At 41.3% G+C, this 21,066-nt stretch overlaps 1 protein-coding gene across 1 annotated transcript; it reads left to right on the forward strand.

Moving 5' to 3' along the window:
* The first annotated feature begins 1,803 nt into the window (after positions 1–1,803).
* Positions 1,804–19,062, forward strand: LOC143142424 (uncharacterized). Its single transcript, XM_076303292.1, has 24 exons — positions 1,804–1,932; positions 2,205–2,333; positions 4,255–4,407; positions 5,451–5,630; positions 7,374–7,536; positions 8,020–8,139; positions 8,545–8,745; positions 9,137–9,313; positions 9,400–9,540; positions 9,726–9,929; positions 10,107–10,433; positions 11,002–11,142; positions 11,276–11,413; positions 11,630–11,833; positions 12,011–12,337; positions 13,144–13,284; positions 13,418–13,555; positions 13,774–13,977; positions 14,160–14,372; positions 14,568–14,786; positions 14,904–15,047; positions 15,497–15,796; positions 16,737–16,880; positions 18,000–19,062. Exons 2-24 carry the CDS (start codon positions 2,277–2,279, stop codon positions 18,110–18,112), a joined length of 4,149 nt encoding a protein of 1,382 aa, XP_076159407.1. The 5' UTR covers positions 1,804–1,932; positions 2,205–2,276; the 3' UTR covers positions 18,113–19,062.
* Positions 19,063–21,066: the final 2,004 nt, after the last annotated feature.

The raw sequence follows: 21,066 nt of genomic DNA on the forward strand, positions 1-21,066 counted from the left end.
CGTCCTTTATAAAACCAAAATATTTCCATATAACAGACGTGCTTTTCCTTTAGTCACCAATTCCTCTTCACCTAAGTGTAGCCTACCTCGCTTGACTCACTATCTTCAGCCATCACGACTTAGCTCTTGCCTCAACACCTAAAACACCACACACCTAAACTGGTAGGGGACGGGCTTCTAGGGCTGCATGACAGCATCGGTTTGGTAAAATATGTTGACATTCAGAATGTGAATACATCATAGACTGTAGGCAATGGAATGCGCACGGCACAGAAAATGTATCAAAATGTATCGAAAATTAAGTAATCTTTGCGGTATGTCCATCGCAAGCGTTGATATCGCAATAACGATAGATTTTAGATATATCGTGCAGCCCTAATATCAGTCCATTTTTGCAGAGTTATAAGTATATATATTTTTTTGATCCCGTGAGGGAAATTTGGTCTCTGCATTTAACCCAATCGGTTAATTAGTGAAACACAAACAGCACACAGTGAACACACAGTGAGGTGAAGCACACACTAATCCCGGTGCAGTGAGCTGCCTGCTACAACGGCGGCGCTCGGGGAGCAGGGGTTAGGTGATTTGCTCAAGGGCAGCCGCGGCCCACTGGTCGGGGCTCGAACCGGCAACCCTCCAGTTACAAGTCCAGAGTGCTAACCATTGGGCCACGGCTATATAGAAGGGTAACATAATTTGACAGTAGGCCTACAAAATATGTGACTGATCTGGCTGAAGTAGGCTAACAGTGAACTGTGTATTGAGTGAGTCCACTTGTTTACTGGAGTGATGAGAGCAGTTGTGAGCTTACCTTCCCAAGTTCACCTGTTGATTGGGCAGCTGTTTGGCGGTAGCATTTCAGATAGCCAGTACAGCTCAGTACATTCATAGACTCCAATAAAACAATTTCAATTTAATTGTATGTATAGAGCGCCAAAACATTACACTCATGGCGCTTTACAGAGTGTTACACAATCAGAGAAAAAAAAAGAAAAGAAGGCCCATGGGTAACAAGGCTGAGGAAAAACTCCCTAGAAATGGAGACACATATAGGATGAAACCTCGAGCAGATCCACGACTCAAGGGCCTGACCCATCTGCCTAGGGTCAGATACAGGACAGTAAGGTCTGCATACATGACAAATACATAAGTTAGTCAGGTGTAGAGAATAGGACATGGTGTTTAAAGCCACCTGAGGTGAATGTTACAAGAGGTGGGATGGTTACATATCCGGTATGACAAAATCCTACTTTAGTGTCAGAAAGTTCAAATAGTCCAGCGTAGGAAATGGAATTGTCCAGGGGAATAGGAGTTGTCATAGGGCAAGTGGTGGGATGGCAGTAAGGGCCAGGAATCCGGGCAGAGTTGTCATAGGCAGGTGGTGGGTCGCTAGGCTGTACGGGCCAGGAATCCAGGGGGACAGTAATAGACGATGGTAGGGCAGTCATATGGATGGGGCTTCAGGTGAGATGAGTGAGATGAGGGCCAAGCACACGGATGGCTGATGACTGGTGATGGTATACCTTACAAGTGAGGGCACAAGAGGACACAGTGTGGTCCATTAAAAAAAAAAAACACAAAAAAAAGACACAAAATTCGACAGGTCACAGAATTTTGTGCACCTGAATGATGAGAAGGGACTAGGCCTTTAGGCATATTTAATGTAACACAAATATGGGAATAGCCCTACAATATAGGCAAGGCTATAGCCGATTTGTAGACTAATTGTAAATTGGGGATAGGACTTGTATCTTGCATGCATTCGCTATTTTCCTCAGGAGTGAATTGCTTCCACAGATACCTGACTGCAATGTCTGTACACAATGGAGAGTGGAAATATTGGCCAATCACAGTGCAAAAAGTAGGCCTATGGTTCACTGGAGAAACTGCTTGCCACATCTGTGGCCGAACAAGAAATGGGAGGTGGCTAAGGTGAGTTTATTAGGTTATTCATCATTCCAAGCCAATGCACTTTAATGGAGCTCTGAATTGCTCATAAGTGTAATAGCTATTTCTTGAAAAAAGACAATATTTCATAGGTAAACATGCTGTCAAAAAATAGACATAGCCCGATTTACAGTAATGCAATACAACAAGAGTATAATTTAAACATGGTGTTAATTTCTGTCTTGTTTTTGCTATTAACTTTTTTTGTATGTCCTCCTTTTAAAACCTGTGTCTGTGTTTACTTGCACATATTTCAGGTGTACATGCCCCAGGGACATCGATAGCACACCACCTATGATCATTTTGATATTCCAGCATTACTTAACCTCATGGGCCAGTGTACTTACTTCCGCAAGTTTATTAAGGACCAGCAAAAAATAAACAAGGTAATCTAGAAAATCCAGTTGACAGCACGGCTATAGGATGCAGTGTTTCCCCTAGAAAATTTTCCAGCAGCGGTGCTGTTGATTGTAGGAAGCCCCCCCCCCCCCCCAAAAAAAAAGAGAAACATTTGAAAAAAATGATTCCTGAAATGGTGACTTCTGGTGGATTTTGTGAAAATGGACAGATTGAGTTACAAATTATGACATAACCATCAACACAAGCATTTACAAAGCATGATTATTGCAGTACTTGAACAGGATTATTCATGTTTTTCTTTCACCTTTTTCATTTACATTATTAGTAATTAGCCACTGTACAACAGTACACTGTAGGCCACTCTACAAACTATTACTATTTAGAATATACAGTGCTGTGCAAAGGTTAAGACATTTATTTATATAATAACATTTGTTTATTTACGATACATGATACATTAAAAAATAATTGATGTCCTATTTTTTTTAATTAAGGCATTAAGACAAAAGGCAAAGTATTTTTTATTCCTCCCTTTAGTTAATTTCAGCATGGGTGTCTTAACTTTTGCACAGCACTGTATAAACTATATAGACTTCTCTTTCATGTCATTATTGGTGCTGTACAAGTCGAATTGAGTGCCTGTCACTTTAATGCCGTGACGGCTTGCTTGATTCTCAAGGTTTTAAGCTAACTTAGTAGCGTTGTTGTGCATGGTGCATATGTGGATGAAATGAATTATGTTTCCCATGTCATTTGGTAAAATAAATGCTCAAAAACTCGAAGAAAATCTATCTTGGATTATAGCAGATAATTGTCTTGTATCATATCTATAATTTTGGTGAGCTCTACAGGAATTACAAACTATCTCAGATGTAAATGGTTGCGTATCCTATTACTCAAATTCAAATAAACCCACCAGTAGGCTAGCTAGACCTTAGTTTCACAGCCTAGGTATTAGCAACACGGCTTGAAATCATTGCCTGTGTCACAAACAAAAACGAAACAATGCATGGAATTTATCTGGGAATAGGCTACTGAAGGTAGGGGCAGCTATCTCGCTGGCGTGTTTAATTTGGTTCCTTGGTTAACATAATGTAGGCTACGTTTTTTTGCACAAAAATGTGTCTGCTAATAAACTTAAACATAAACACAAACAAGCGTGATCTCCTGTGGAATCCTGACTGCGCCTTCAACGTTAGCCTACTATTATTTGTTGACATGAAACCTGAACGAATGGCAGCTGTTCCTGAAGTTCACTTGCGTCTATTTTTTTTTTTTTTACTTAGGCAACTTTTTCTTGCAGTGGCGCTTGATTTCCAGCAGCGGCGCTGCGCCGCTGATGAATACATTGTAGGGGAAACACTGGGATGAATTGGAATAATTATTTTGTGCATTTAATGATCTAATGATGATTTACACTACCAGTCAAAAGTTTGGAGACACTTAGAAATGTCCGTTCCTCTCCATTATAGACAGAATACCAGCTGAGACCATTTGCATTGTTTTTTTATTCAGGGCAGCAGTTTTCAGATTACATTATGTGCACATAATTGCAAAAAGGGTTCTCCAATGTTTTCTCAGTTAGCTTTTTAAAATGATATCAGATTAGTGAACAGAATGTGCCTTTGCAACATTGGATGAATGGCTGGTATAATGGGCAATGCAGATATTGCATTAAAGATCAGCCATTTCTTTCTACAGCAGTCGAGAACCCTTTTGCAATTATTTAAGCACATAATGTAATCTGAAAACTAAGTGTCTAAGTGTCTCTAAACTTTTGACTGGTAGTGTATGTTATTTGATATTCTTTCTCATATCTTTTAAGATAGTGTTGCCAGTGACGTTATTTTTTATTCTTCCTCTGTATGTGTGTGTGTGTGTGTGTGTGTGTGTGTGTGTGTGTGTGTGTTTGTGTGTGTGTGTGTGTGTACCTGGTTTTCTTTGTAGGTAATTAATGTGAGAAACTGTACAATGCATTCTCCTGACTTCACAATAAGCCAGCAGGACTTTCAGCAGTACTTGGAGAAGATCAAAGACTTTGCCCACCACTTAGACCAACATGTTCATGACCTAAAAATGCTGCCCAAAGAGATTGAGAAGGTAAGTAGGTCGGTAAACTATAGCCTGGGTCAACCCAGATGAATCTGTGAGTGCATTTGAATTTGCTCTGCAGATCTGCTTGGTCATCCTCTAATTCACAGCAATTTCCAAAATCACAGAAAACCCAGGAACCAATCACAACTACTTATTCCGTATGGGGTGGGCTTTATGCGATGATAGGCAGATAGGAGTATGATTAACAGTTCTGTTGAACACAAACAGTGGCTGCGCTGATGGCATCAGTATTAAACAAAATATGTGTGTTTTCCGCAGTTACCGCAAATTTGCAGAAAGGTCATATTTTCACATGCAAATTAGGTTTCTGGCAAACCGTTGCGGTTAACTTTATTGCAATATTGCAGCAAATTGCAATATTGCAGCAAATTTGCAGCAATGTCATATGCAAATTAGGTATGTCACCAGAAGTTCACTGGAGGTTTGCTATTATTGGCTAAGTGTGGTGGCTAATCACTGGCGAACACATTTGCCACTACTGGCAAACTCTTCATTGTTGCCAGAACTTTGCTGGAAGTTTGCCTCTAGCGGCCAACATTGGCAAACATCTGGCAATATTTTCTAGTGAACTCATTTGTTTCCCACAAATCACACACAAGTTTGCTGCAAATCTGTCGTAAACAATTTATTTTTGTAAAGGAAACCTTAATTTACAAGAAAGATGATGTGTTTACAATACTTCTGAAAAGGTTTAGGGAGAGTTTTACCTCTCAAGTAAAAGGCTCTCTGCCAGTGCTTCATATTGATGCATAGGGTGGTCATAAGACTTGCAGCTGTGACTTTTACCATAAGTTGTATGGTCATTGTACTAGGTTTGATCTTTGAGGCTGGACTAGGTGGAATGGTCGGTCACATAAGGGATATTTGAAACTACTGTACTTCTGTAGTTTCAAAAAGTTTGTGCTGCATGCAGCTACTATTACTTACCACAATAGTAGCATGAGAGAAATTAATGCAAAAGATGTAAAAATATTTATCTCCATTTGTTTAGCAAAAATGTATTAACAGCATAATGTGTTCTTTTATAGATAATTGATACAGTGGATAATGGATTAGGACCAGGCCTCCAGGGGCATGGTACGGAAGGAAAGCAAAAGAGTCATTCTGATGCGCTGCAACAGAAATGTATGGAGATGGAGCAAAAAGCCCTGAAAGAGAAGATTGAGTTTTTGACGCAACGATATGAGGAGAACCAGGATGGTGTCAAAGTAATGTATTGTTTAATTTGCAGGCCATTTAAACACACTGAAGTCATTTCAAGGAGCATTTTATAATCATTACTCTAGTCTAGTGTTGTCACGATACCAAAATTATGACTTCGATACGATACCTGCCATAAATATCACGATGCTCGATACTAAAACGATACTACGGCGAAATCCTAAGATATCTGGAGAAGAAAGGACTCATACCTCCTCCAAGTGTATTGAGTCATTTGTGTTGAATTTGGTGCACTTTTGTAGTGTGTAGGTCAATTCTGGGTTCTAAACTTCCTACATAATTATTATTGTTTTATAGTCAGTAAAATAGTAGGCCTACTTTGTGTGATTAAGTCCTTTATTGTTTGTTATAGTTCATTTACATTGTGTTGTGGCAATAAAGTAGCTTTAAATAGCCAAACTAGGCTAGATCAAGGTCAGTGTTAAAATTACTGCATGCAAATCACTGAATGCTATGCAGAGGGGCCTAATCTTTAGGCCATCTGATGTACAGTATAGGCTACTCTAGGCCTTCCCGTGTTCATGGGATTTCTTTGACAGTTGCAAAGGGGAAAATGTGAGGATAGTCTTCTTTGTGCCCAGTGTACAAGTACGACGTTCCAACCACTCAGGTCTTCGTCAGATAGGCCTACACCATTACCTGTTGCAATATATCTGTGTGCATTCCTACATGACGTCTATTTCTTTGATAACATGATTTGCTACCACGTACTGTAACAATAAGCCGCTATTATTATTAGGACTCAACACGCTTTGGTGGTGTTATGCTGTGGGCTTTAATTAGCGCATTTCGGGTAGCCTATCCTACATCTGGGCAATAATTATTGAACAAATTGCAGTCTACATGCCATGACAAATATTACCAGTAGTAGGCTGCTACTGACCGAACATGAAATAGATCGTTTACAAGTTATGGTAATGTTATTCTGGCGTGAACATTGCGCTTTCATCGCGTTAGCACCCTTGATAACAGCTCGTTATGTCTCGTCAAAATGATTACAGCTCTGTCTCGTCAAAATTCATTGATGAAGGAAGGTTCGCTTTATCCCAGAGAACCATACTCGTTTCACTTAGGCTAGACTAAAACATAAGAGAAGAACTTGGCACTAACCATGTAGTCGTGTTTTCTATAGCATATTCGTTAACCTGTCGTTCTTTGAACTCTTTAAAAATGTTGGGATATATCTGCGAGGTGTTTAGCCAAGTTCCATGCGTAGCCTACTGCTTTTAAATGACTTTGTGTACCTGATGGCTTGCCTTCACGCGATGTATCCGAAATAGAAATAGCACACCTTTTGTTTTATCCACAAGGCCTAGAACTGTCGGCAAAGAACTATGTTGACGTTGGCTGCGCACTCACTCACTCAGAGCTGCCTGCTTGACACGCCCACTTGCCTAGATGCGTGCAAGGAGCAGTGGGAGCAGCAGTTGACACAGACACAGAACGTTATTATTTTAATAAAGTATCGATTCTACAAACGTCTGAAATCGTATCGTTTTTTGCGTGAAGGCATCGCGATACCTTTTTAGTATCGATACACCGTGCAACACTACTCTAGTCATCATTATTTTTATATTCTTTACATGTTATGTGAATGGGGATTGTAAACAAATGTTTCAAGGACACATCAACACAGACAATGATTGCTGAGGAAGATGTGGATGTGGACCTATTTTCACACATCGACCACTTACTCTAATGCCTAAAAAAGCATGTGTCTGTTGACGTAGGAGGAGATTGAAGGCATCAAGACCTTTCTTCAGAAGAACGAGGACCTGAAGGAGAAGCTTGCTCCGCAGTTGGAGCAGCTTCAGAGGAGGGTGGACGAGCACGAGAAGCAGATCAACATGCTGAACGAGCGAGTGGACCAGCTGGAGGTGAAGGTTACTCAAGGTGAGAGGCTCAGATTCCAATCCAGGCAACTTAAAGGACCACTTTGTAACGGTAACCCATTACATGTTTGGATAAATGGGAAACAAACTAGGTGGCTAGGACCAAGCCATACAATATTCCAGCCAGTCAACACATTGCTTAATTTTCTACCTCACCCTTACTAGAGAAAAGCGCTGTCACAAGAGACTATAATGATCACAAACCATAGAAAATCATCCTTGATGTGCACTGTTGTTACCACTCAGACTGCACAGCTACAGTATACAAGCATGCAAAAGCACAGGCCTATTAAACCTGTGTTAGATATGTGGTAATTCACACAATTTCAACACACAGTGTGATGAAATTGCTGTCAAACAACAGTAACTGTAAAAGAGATATCATGATAGCAGAATATTGACAATATGTTACACCAGGATGCATTCTGTAGTAAGTGTTATCTGATAACAATTGTCTGTATTATTACATTTTATGTCTTCTCAGGACCTAAGACAGACCCTCTCTTCAGTATGAATCCGCTGAAATATAAGAACTATGTTTTTGAATTGGCGCGGAAGTATGGCTGGCCTGAGCCTGTGTTTACTGAGAGTCTTGAGGGAGATGGTATGAACTTCCTTCCTCTCTTATTTGACTGAATATATTGCTCATGGATATCTTGTATAATCCCATGATGATTGTCACCAGCTTCACCGAATCCCCAGGATTTTATACTAGAGTATGACAACAATACTGGGAAGACCATCTGACCATGATCATCTAACCTTAGTCATGTCAGGTGCTGTGTTACTTATCGTGTCTGATTTTGTTTTCATAGGATATTGAATTCAGGAATTTAGATGCAAATTATTATTTAGTCAAAATTGTATGTAAAAGTGTATTGAAATGCACAGGAACATTTCATGTACAGAATTCATTGAATGTTTACATTTTCTCATCATGTTTTGTGTTCTGGTAGTGGGTGCCAAGATGTGCTTTGTATTACACTTCTGTCTTGTTTACTTTTCACAGGCTACAGGGGCCACGTAGAGGTGAATGGACTCACATTTTCCGGAGAGCAAGCGTGCCTGAATAAGAAGCTAGCACATCAAGAGGTTGCTAAAAAGGCCCTGGATCACCTGCAGACCTTAGCCCCCAGTGCTGAAGTCCATACTGGAGAAGAGCAGCAGACGAAGCATCCAGTTGAGCCCTCAGAAAGCAGCACCTCTGAGGGTGAGTATCCTGGCAGGCTGGCTGGTTGGCTTGCTTATTGTAAAAATGCAGTTCAGTACTGTATGTGGTTCAGGAAAATCAGTGGCACATCTACAACATTTAGCATACATTCAGGTAGGTGCACAGACAGAAACCTGAGAAAGTGTAAATACATTCAAATAACAGAAAGTCTCCTGGCATCTTCTGGTTCCAGTGTTCTCATCTAGAAAAGATGAGATTGAAGGCAACAATAGTGTAATGTGTAAAAGTGTAATGTGACAGTGAAAGTAATATGTACAGGTTCACACATTCATATGCTCTTTCATATGCTCTTTCTCTCTCTCTAACTCTGTGTGTGTTTGTGTGTGTGTGTGTGTGTTTCTATGTATGTACTGTATTTATTCCATTAAAGGATGCATGTCAGGGCAAGACCCAGCGAAAACTGCATCCCAGTACTATTATGGAAGTGTGATAGTGGTTCTGGACACTGAGGTTGCTTCTGAGGAAGGATGTGGTCAAGAAAAGGAGGCCATTGAGGCTGCCTATGGAAAATTGGCCCATCTTTTTGGACTAGATGAAGCCAAAGCAGGTGGGACACAGTATATCAGTAATCCAGACGTTACTGTTCACTAATCATTCTGTGGCGGTTTGTTAAAGCGTCGTCTTTCATAATAGGGTCCTCAAAACAAGGCTTGGTTCAGGAGCATTTTCAGGAGCGTGGATTCCCTCCACCAGCAGAGATAAGCAGCAAATGCCCTGATGAGACGTTTCACTGCAAGCTGAAATTGTGTGGGGCTTTTACCTTTCATGACCAAGGTGACTGCCAGTCTTCTAATAATATGTTTTTATAATTTTATACAATTATTTAATTTAGCTAAGCTCGAAAAGGGGTGCTTCCAAAGTTCCAGAACACAACTTTATTTAGAAGCACTTATCAAGTAAAGATCCAATCCATAGTTGTCATCAGATAGTTAATTTTGGAGTTTGACTGTTAACCACAGAGGGGTCCACCAAAAAGAAGCAGGCCGAGCATCAGGCTGCTAAAACTGCCCTCCAGCAGCTCTCAAGGGTCCTGGACTGGACGGCCAGTGGAGAAAACTACAAAGGTGACCTAAAGGAGAGACTGGAAGCCCAGAGTCTGGGTCAGCCATCTTATGACGTCACTAAGAAGGAGAGCCTGCCTGGTGGTGAGCGTGGACGCTCAGGTAAACATTGGCTCTCACAGGTTATGAGCCCAATCAATGTTTCCCTGATTGCTTTGTTGAAGGAGTTTCCATACCTTGCACTTGGCCTTTTTTGTTTTACAATTGCTGCCATTACAAACTTGGCTTTCACAATGTCTGAATATAAGTTCGTAATCACCTGTGCACTCATCTTTGCAGTGGCCTTGGCTGGCTGTGAGCCTGCTGGGAGTAGTAGCATGAATCTACCACCAGGAGGCACCAGTGCTCCAAACTCCAAAGATCAACCATCAGCAGCAGAACTCAAACCACAGCCCACAAAGCCAGACCCTGCTGTTATTGCTCCAATGATCCCTACCACTGGTCTGGAGGTCATAGTGAATGAACCATCTGTAATCAACATGGAGGTGTGCAGCACAGAGACAGACAGACAACTGGAGGACATGGACATGTCCCTATCCAGAGTCTCAGGCAATGGCACCCAACCAGCGCCTGTCAAGGAAGAGTCAACAAGTACCTCTGTAGAAGGTGACTCATTCTTTCACCAACCTAGAATACCAACAATCGTACTGATATACAGTATACTGTTTATGTATATATTATATATGTATTGTAGCCTGACGAGCCAGACCCAGATCAAGATGTAGGGTCTGGGAACTCATCATTCGCAGTGCTCAATCCGGGGGGGGGGGGGGACGGTTGTCCTGATGATTGGCCTGATCGAAGTTTAATTTTTCCAGCTCTCAAGCCAACGGAGAGTTGCTAGACTACTCTGGCTGCAAATTACATTTGCTACCACTAGGGTGCGTCTAGATTTCTAGGCTATATGTATTGTGTTTTGAACAGTTTTAGTTTTCATAGCATAATCTCCTGCAATAAATGTAAACAATATGTTGTCTTTGCTTTTAATACCAAAATATGGTTGTTAGTAATAGTGTACTTTGTGCATTTCAAATTAATATGGCTTATACAATGTGCATACATTTTACATAGGCTCTATTTAGAAAAACACTCCCATGTGGCAGTATGTAAGACGCTAGTGTTTTCTCAGAGGAAATCCTGTACTTACATCCCATAATTGCTCTTCCTCCAACAGGCACCCGGTTCTATGGAAGTGTGACTGTGGTCCTGGACACCGAGCTTCAGGACCAGGATGGGCAGCTTCAGGAGGGAGACACCATAGAGTCTGCCTACAGGAAATTAGCCGAAAGCTTTGGCCTCGATAAAGCTAAACCAGGTTATAGTGAAAACAAAAACAGATAAATGATTGAGTTATAAAATGTGATGATTTAGCAGGATTTGAAATGTACTTACACACTTATTTTATAGTATTTTAGAGTATTTTGTTTGACTTCAACCCCTCTTGGCAGGTTCATCCAGAGCTGTGGTCCATATGTATTTTGAGAGATCTGGCTACCCATTACCTGTGGAAAATGTGCAGAAATGTATCGATGACAAGATCAGATGCAGGCTCAAACTCTGTGGGTCCTTCACCTTTGTAGACCGAGGTAATGGCAGAACAGTACATTGATGGGGGTTACATATGAATTGCTTATTATCACTATGTTTTACTGTGCAATAAAAACTGTCACAAAAGCTCAGGTTTGACACTCAAACAAGCTAGGTAAGGGCTTGTCTTTGTAAACAATTTAGTAATTGCAATTTAGTTATTTTTGAAATGTAATTTTGTCAGTTGAAGGAATTTAATCTCCCTTTAAAATCAGAGGGATCCATCAAAAGGAAGCAGGCAGAACAGCAGGCTGCTAAAACTGCCCTCCAGCAGCTCTCAAGGGTCCTGGACTGGACGGCCAGTGGAGAAAACTACAAAGGTGACCTAAAGGAGAGACTGGAGGCCCAGGGTCTGGGTCAGCCATCTTATGACGTCACTAAGAAGGAGAGCCTGCCTGGTGGTGAGCGTGGACGCTCAGGTAAACATTGGCTCTCACAGGTTATGAGCCCAATCAATGTTTCCCTGATTGCTTTGTTGAAGGAGTTTCCATACCTTGCACTTGGCCTTTTTTGTTTTACAGTTGCTGCCATTACAAACTTGGCTTTTACAATGTCTGAATGAAGGTTCGTAATCACCTGTGCACTCATCTCTGCAGTGGCCTTGGCTGGCTGTGAGCCTGCTGGGAGTAGTAGCATGCATCTACCACCAGGAGGCACCAGTGCTCCAAACTCCAAAGATCAACCGTCAGCAGCAGAACTCAAACCACAGCCCACAAAGCCAGACCCTGCTGTTGTAGCTCCAATGATCCCTACCACTGGTCTGGAGGTCATAGTGAATGAACCATCTGTAATCAACATGGAGGTGTGCAGCACAGAGACAGACAGACAACTGGAGGACATGGACATGTCCCCATCCAGAGTCTTAGGCAATGGCACCCAACCACTGCCTGTCAAGGAAGAGTCAACAAGTACCTCTGTAGAAGGTGACTCATTCTTTCACCAACCTAGAATATCAACAATCATACTGATATATACTGTTTATGTATATATTATATATGTATTGTAGCCTGACGAGCCAGACCCACATCAAGATGTATGGTCTGGGAACTCATCATTCGCAGTGCTCAATCCGGGGGGGGGGGATTGGGGTGGGAAAAACGGTTGTCTTTCAAATTCCCTCTGCACGCAATAGGATAGTGCTACAACTCATGAGTCCCATGCGTTTTCCCTCTAGTGGGATCACTATTTGATCAAACTTGTGACGAGGTGTTCGCCATCTTCTTTGTTTTCAAGTAGCAGGGAATTCACGTGGAACCGTCGCAACTCTGCCATCATTATGTTAAGCCCGCCCACCGACTCTATACACGATGTGATTGGCCTGATCGAAGTTTGATTTTTCCAGCTCTCAAGCCAACGGAGAGTTGCTAGACTACTCTGGCTGCAAATTACATTTGCTGCTGTGGTGCGTCTAAATTTCTAGGCTATATGTATTGTGTTTTGAACAGTTTTAGTTTTCATAGCATAATCTCCTGCAATAAATGTAAACAATATGTTGTCTTTGCTTTTAATAACAAAATATGGGTGTTAGTAATAGTGCACTTTGTGTATTTCAAATTAAAATGGCTTATAAAATGTGCATACATTTTAGTTATGACAGAACATATTGAATAGGAAAGACAGACATAGGCTCTATTTAGAAAAACACTCACATGTGGTAATATGGAAGACGTTAGTGTTTTCTCAGAGGAAATCCCGTACTTACATCCCATAATTGCTCTTCCTCCAACAGGCACCCGGTTCTATGGAAGTGTGACTGTGGTCCTGGACACCGAGCTTCAGGACCAGGATGGGCAGCTTCAGGAAGGAGACGCCATAGAGTCTGCCTACAGGAAATTAGCCGAAAGCTTTGGCCTCGATAAAGCTAAACCAGGTTAGAGTGAAAACAAAACCAGATAAATGATTGTGGTATAAAATGTGATGATTTAGCAGGATTTGAAATGTACATACACACTTATTTTATAGTATTTTAGAGTATTTTGTTTGATTTCAACCCCTCTTGGCAGGTTCATCCAGAGCTGTGGTCCATATGTATTTTGAGAGATCTGGCTACCCATTACCTGTGGAAAATGTGCAGAAATGTATCGATGACAAGATCAAATGTAGTCTAAAACTCTGTGGGTCCTTCACCTTTGTAGACCGAGGTAATGGCAGAACAGTACATTGATGGGGGTTACATATGAAATGCTTATTATCACTATGTTTTACTGTGCACTAAAAACTGTCACAAAAGCTCAGGTTTGACACTTTCAAACAAGCTAGGTAAGGGCTTGTCTTTGTAAACAATTTACTAATTGCAATTTAGTTATTTTTGAAATGTAATTTTGTCAGTTGAAGGAATTTAATCTCCCTTTAAAATCAGAGGGATCCATCAAAAGGAAGCAGGCAGAACAGCAGGCTGCTAAAACTGCCCTCCAGCAGCTCTCAAGGGTCCTGGACTGGACGGCCAGTGGAGAAAACTACAAAGGTGACCTAAAGGAGAGACTGGAGGCCCAGGGTCTGGGTCAGCCATCTTATGACGTCACTAAGAAGGAGAGCCTGCCTGGTGGTGAGCGTGGACGCTCAGGTAAACATTGGCTCTCACAGGTTATGAGCCCAATCAATGTTTCCCTGATTGCTTTGTTGAAGGAGTTTCCATACCTTGCACTTGGCCTTTTTTGTTTTACTTTAAAATTGCTGCCATTACAAACTTGGCTTTTACAATGTCTGAATGAAGGTTCGTAATCACCTGTGCACTCATCTCTGCAGTGGCCTTGGCTGGCTCTGAGCTTGCTGGGAGTAGTAACATGAGTCTACCACCAGGAGGCACCAGTGCTCCAAACTCCATAGGTCAACCGTCAGCAGCAGAACTCAAACCACAGCCCACAAAGCCAGACCCTGCTGTTGTAGCTCCAATGATCCCTACCACTGGCTGTAGCCCACCACCTGTACACAGAAAACAGGCTAAATTGCAATTCCAAGGTACCATCTATTTGCTGTTTTCTGACATTTTAGAGCGTTATCACAAGTCTGGATAAGTTTAAATGTCAGAAGTTTGACTTCATATCAGTGTTAATGCAATTCATTTGAATCTGTTTCCCTCTAGCAATTTTATGTTAGTTATGCATACAAAAATGTGTTCTCTCATGCATGTTTTTACACTGGTATGTCTGCCAGGTGAAAAGGTGGAGAGGTTGCTAGTGTTGTTGGGTCTGCTGCCCCCTGTGGTCACATGTGAGAAGTACAGCATGGAACAGCGATTCACGTGCAGTGTGATCGTTCAGCTGGATCAATACACTTTCCGGAGTCCAGACTGTAGCAAGAGCAAAAAAGAAGCCAGTCGTAAAGCCTTCCATTCATTCGGCCTCGCGACCGGGATTTGCCGGCCTGGAGCAGGTGGTTTTTAATTGTCTTGTCTTATATTCTTTCCCATCATCCTTTGAGGGTACATGTGGAACTATATCAAAAACCTTGTTTTTTATTTATTTATTTTTTATTATATTTTTTTTTCAGATGAGACCTGTTCAACCCAAGAAGTCAAACAGTACTTTGCCAAAAGATCCCTCCCCTGTCCTATAGAGGAGTTTGGAGGACAGGAAAAAGCCTTTTCCTGCTCACTGACAAATGTGTCATGCAAATTGGTCTATGAGGGACAAGGTTAATAGTTATTATTCTTCAGTTCTCTGTTTGCAATGCATTCAAGTGTTTTGAACTCACACGATGTTGGAGTTCCCCTTTTCATCAACTCTCAATCTACTGGACACCATTTTTATGCTCAGTGGTTACTCAATGCACTGAGAACTGATGAGAAGGACCATGCCTGGTCTGGAACAGCAAAGTTATAAAGTGCAATTCTAGATGATTTGGGTGTGCATTGAAATTCGCAGAGATGCATTTTTGCCAATTATATGTCTGTGAGTCATCAAAAGAAGTGTGAAGCCATTATTTTGAGATAAAAGAACTACATAATAAGTCTGAAACCTCCATCCTTTGCCAATGAAGTGATGCTCTCCCTATTGATGTATGCTGTTTGCTGCCATAACATACAGTAATTGAAGTGATGGTGGGTTGCTAATATTTATTTTTCACCATGGCCGTGTCCTCAGGTTCAACAGAGGGAGATGCCCGCCAGGCTGCCTTCCAGGACGCTTTCACCAAACTCGGCCGCCTCTTCGGCCTCTCGGGGATCCCAGGGGCTCGGGACAAAGCTGACAAGCAGCTGACTGCTCTGCTGAAGATGGCCGACCAGGGCGAGCCAGCGTGTTCCCTAAAAGCCCAGCAGCACAAGGCCTCCATTCAGCTGAAGTTCACTGACTACAAGCTGGAGCACAAGAGCAGCACGAACAAGAAGCAGGCGCGGAATTATCTGAGCGAACGCATTCTCAAGATGCTCGGCGTGGACACAGGTGAGTCGCTCGCTGTTTAACTGACAAAGAGTTGACGGGGGCTTTCTCACTTATGTTTGATACACAATGTTTACAACCAAGTTAATTAATTATTGTACCATGTGAACAACACAAGTACAACACAATACCGAATTATATAGGGCTGCATTGGCAAGAATCTGATGATATGATACATATCACAGGGAATCAATACAAGGGTTATGATTGAATTTATTGTGATATATTGCAATACTGTGATATACTGCGATAGAAAAGGCATGTATTTGATAGATTTAGGGGAATGCAGCGCCAACATTGTTGATTTGTTTGAGCTTCTGATAAAAAAACAAAACAAAAAACAAAGCACCATCTTCTAATTTGCCAAGTTTATTCTTTCAGCCAAAAAAATGGCAAATTAAATATTATGATTACATTTATACTGTACCACTAAAGCTTGATGCATCACATACGATACAAAAAAATGTAAATAAGGATGCACAACTCATTTGTTACTATGTGACATGATATTTTAAAATAAAAGTAGATCTCATCCTATTCTAACAGATCTATATGATGCTGCCTCTGAAACCTTAACAGTTTCTGCTGCTATATTCTTGATGATTTATCTGTCAGGCATATCTCCAGATGGCAATAATACAATTCTTAAGATGTTATCTTCTGATGTTGAGGATGTTGCACATCCCCATTTGTAAATATATAGTTGTAGATTTTTTTTGTGTTTCATCAAAAGGGTCAGGCACAATGTTTAACGTCTAATAATTGTGTCTTAGGATATTAACTAGGGTTGGCAAAGCATTAACAACATTGACAGCTCTGTTAAAACAAGAAAATTAGTTTGTGTGAAATATTTCAGATATGTACAGATTTTTTGTGTAAGAAGATAAAACATTTGTTTTAAATGAAAGGTAAATCATTACTTTTTGTAACTAACTGTTGACAGATGCAAGCACCAGCAGGTCCCTGAGAAACTCCCTAGATGAGTGGTGCAAACAAAAGAAACTTCCAGAGCCTAAATTTGAGGAAATGAAAGAACTGCTCGGAGTTCGAGTGACATTCTCGGCCCCTTTCTCCTGTTCCAGTCGAGGTAATAAACTCGGCTTCTCCTTTTCTCTCTCTTTCAGACCCACACAAAACACAATGATACCCCCCCCCCCATTCACACAAACACACACACACAAACACATACAAAACACAATGATACCCCCCCCCCCCCCCCTCACACACACACACACACACAGCCACGCAAAAAATTCAAACATATACCCACACAAACACACACATGCATACCCACACAAAAAGATACACCTACACCCTTATCCTACACACATACACACACACGCATGCACAGCAGCACTCAAATGTGGCTTCACACGCACAAGAGGCAAGCTGACCGAGTGGTTGAGAGGTGTGAGAACACATGGAGACACAGAAGGTGCAGATGCAGAGAATGATGTGTTTACTGTGCATGGTGAGCTGCTCTATACACAGCCTTAAACATCTACAGCCGCTTTCTTCACTAATATACACAGACACCATTTACATAGAGTGAATTAAAACAGGTTAGACCCGAAACATGAGGAGTATTATATGAGATATCTTGACAAGCCCACTTGTACTGTAGGGTTGTATAATGCCGTTGTAATGCAACGCTTGTTTTTCTGATGGTGGAGCTATTGCAGGCCTGTCTTAAATTTAGGCCTATGTCTAGACGGTTTGCTACAGTCTAAACACACACACACACACACCACACATTTTAGTGAAGATGACTTACTGGAAAAAAATGTCAGGCATTGTTTGGCTTAGTATCAATCACTGCAGTGTAAAGTGATAATTCTCAAGTATCTTACACTTTAACATCACAAGCTACACACATTAGCACATTAGAGTGCATGCAGGTGTGCATGTGTGTGTGTGTGTGTGTGTGTGTGTGTGTGTGTGTGTGTGTGTGTTTGTGTGTGTGTGTGTGTGTGTGTGTGTGTGTGTGTGTGTGTGTGTGTGAGAGAGAGTGTACAGATCTTTGTGGTAATAGTCTGTATGCGTGTTTGTGTGTGTGTGTATAGATCCTAGTGGTAATTGTGTGTGTGTGTGTGTGTGTGTCTGCATGTGCGTGTGTGTACAGCTCCTTGTGGTAACTCTGTGTGTGTGCGTGTGTGTGTGTACAGCTCCTTGTGGTAATTGTCTGTATGTGTTTGTGTGTTTGTAGACTGGGAGGACAGCTGGCAACAGGCCGAACAGAGCCTGCTTCAGGAGCTGACTGCACGCCTCAGCTGGAACAAAGAGGATGGAACCAGCTCAAGTGGCAGCTCAAGTCTGTAAACAGTGGCGTGTCAGTCTCCTGATCTCAACCCTGTGCTAATACAGCTGTCTCCACCTGCTAATATTAGCCTCTGGAGCCTAACATTAAACAGGAAGTTACTTAGTGGGACCTTGGGGTGGTTTCTACTGTACAGTATATGGCCTTGCACTATGTAGTCATGCTTTGCTGTTGATGTTTACAAGGTAAATCTGTTGTCTTGGCTTTTAGCTAGTAAACTCACTAGTTTTAGACACAAACTCTTTATATTTTTTAACTCCATTCAGTCTATGAGGATATATAATGTTTTTTACGGGCAAAATAATCACTGGTGACGCAAAATGTTGAGCTACAAAGTTAAAATTATTTCAACTTTTGAGGCAACGAGTGTCGGATGATGAGGAAATCACCATATATGTGAACTTGTTTGGGATGTTGCTATTGTGACTAAGTGAGAACTTGTTATGAAATTCGGTATCATTTTTACATAGTATTCAATTCTCCAGAATCCTGTAGTTGCTCTTTGTATAATGTGCAATAATTGAAACCAAATTACTGTTTACATCAGGCTTCACTGACGTAAGAAGAAGAATAATCATGAATTCCTTGCTGTGTCTGCTCTAGTATATCATCAGTTTGTGTGTGTGTGTATGCATGCGTGTGCAGGCATGTGTGCCTGTGTGTGTGTATGTGTATGCGTGTGTGGGTGTGTGTGTGTGTGTGTGCACATGCATGTTCATGCGCATATGCGTGTGTGCGTGTATCTCTGAGTGAGTGAGTGTGTGAGATGGGTGTGGGTTAGTGTGTGCATTTGTGGCAACATGTCTCCAGCTTTTGGATGTGTGCTGTTTAACCACTTCCTGAAGAAAACAGTCACTTCTAGCAGGTGCAAAGTAGACTCTAAGCATTTGGCAATATCAAGTCAGTGGGAAGGTGTAAAATTAAATGAAATTAAATTAACAATGAATTAATATTTGTGCCTCATGCGTCTTATTATCAATGCCGGTAAATAAATCCTGAAATATACACTAACACACCCAGCTCTCTCTGTATTTATTCTTTCATGTCAGTGATTTGTCTGAAAAACGAATAAAATACTAAATCAGACCATCAGGGTTTGAACCATAGATATTAGAAAGCTAGATACCGTGTTGTCCGTCAAGTTCTATTAGGTTGCATGTGAACACGGCCGCCATATTGCTGGGGCCAAACTCCTTACTGTCTATGGGCAACACTTGCCGGCAATCGGAGACACTGGTCTGATTTCCAATTACGGACACGTTTCTCCATTGGCCTTCAGTGGTCGTTGCCCCAACCAATATGGCGGCACTATTTATGTATGTTCTGAAGCTCAATGCGGTATCTAGCTTTCTAATATCTATGATTTGAATTCTGGAGTTGGCCTGTTGGCAGCCCTGCTGGCCTTTTTGTGTTATGTGTTTTGATTTCTGCATCCTGTCATGCATTTGGGTCCTCATCCCATGTAGCTGCATTTGTACATACATGTGAGACTCTTCTGCTGACTGCATGATGCAGTGTGTGAACGTTGTGTCAGCCTTTTTTTGCGACTGAGGGTGTGTAGGATCACAAATCGACCGAGTGTGGTAACTTTGGTCGGTGTTGGCCTAGTTGAGAGAGCACCAGAACTTTCCATACCATTTCAGTCGACTCAGAGGTGAAGATCGCCTTTGTGCTCAGTGTGACTAGAGGTCAGTGAGTGGGAAGGATATGTTGATAGACAACAACCTGAGGTTTGCTGTCACCGCAGTATGTCCACACTCTTGAATGCATCACGATACCTATGAATAATTAATCGCTCAATTTGGTTCAATTTAATTAATCTGAGTTGATTGATGTAGACTTCAATATATACAGTTTCAAGCACTTTATCAGTGCAAACCTTAGCAAAATGTTAACAAAGGCAAAGAAAGTGTAGCTGTAAACAGTGAGATAGTTAATAGTTGTGTGTGTGTGTGTGTATGAGAGAAAGAGAGCATGTATATGAATGAAGACCTCTGAAGGAGCCATGGAACTTGGCCCCTCATATGACTTTAGATCAAGTTTGTTGTCTATGCATGAGGTGATCTATATTAATGTGCCATACAAATATGAAAGTATGAAGTCACATATGAAGAGGTTTCTCTAAGATATCAGGTCAGATATATGAGATTGTATCTGGTCATGTTAGCATGTTTTAGATGCATTTTTATACCCAGCCACTTTTTGTTGTATAGAGTTATATCACTGTGGATAAGAGTCTGTCAATCGTTTAACCAACACAGGCTTGTGCACTGGCAGAGAGCAATCCAACTAGTGGAATTCATGTGACCCTGGTTTCTGTCAACACACACATACACACACACATGCTACTTTGCTGAACTCATTGAAATCAATGCCTCTGTTCCACCAGCAACAGGATGTGCCTGCCCTATCTTAATGTCATCAGTGAAGTGTGATGAAATCTGCTTCAAAAGAATCACAAATTTCCTCCCGTTTTGAGTGACGCACCCTGTCTACTGTCATTCAAGTTCTTGAACAACTCTCTCCAACCCCTCCACTAACAATGTTTTTATTATGATCTTTACCTTTTGAACCTTTTTATTTGTTTGTTTTGTTTTGTTTTTGTAAAGCACATTGAATGACCTCTGTGTATGAAATGCGCTATATAAATAAACTTGACTTACCAGGCTTCTGAGTGTGGTTTTGTTTGTCTGTTTGTTTGTTTGTTTTGCCACACACACCAGGCTATTATCAGAGACTTTGTAATTAGGAGACTTTGTAATTAGTTCGTAAAGCAAACATGGCAGTCGACTACACATATTCCGCTCCTTCCACCACCAAAAGTTGTTTATGAATATGTGAATACAGTACATCATGCCAATTATGTGATATGTTGTGAATACATCGTGGCAATCATGTGTTATGATCTCAGCTGGAGCGAGGTTGGTGTGCCGTAATTTGTGAAGCCTTGCGCACA

The sequence above is a fragment of the Alosa pseudoharengus genome, unplaced genomic scaffold, assembly GCF_046254945.1.
Source record: "Alosa pseudoharengus isolate Yale_2024_CS ecotype anadromous, Long Island Sound unplaced genomic scaffold, YU_APseudo_1.1 YU_APseudo_1.1_scf_24, whole genome shotgun sequence".
NCBI lineage: Eukaryota > Metazoa > Chordata > Actinopteri > Clupeiformes > Clupeidae > Alosa > Alosa pseudoharengus.

Bases quoted from the DNA above. Each gene is read 5' to 3' on its own strand.
- LOC143142424 (XM_076303292.1), top strand. From the start codon at position 2,277: ATGGGCCAGTGTACTTACTTCCGCAAGTTTATTAAGGACCAGCAAAAA. The intron at 13,556-13,773 runs GTAATGGCAGAA...CTTTAAAATCAG, and splicing joins CTTCACCTTTGTAGACCGAG to AGGGATCCATCAAAAGGAAG. The intron at 15,048-15,496 runs GTTAATAGTTAT...CCGTGTCCTCAG, and splicing joins ATTGGTCTATGAGGGACAAG to GTTCAACAGAGGGAGATGCC.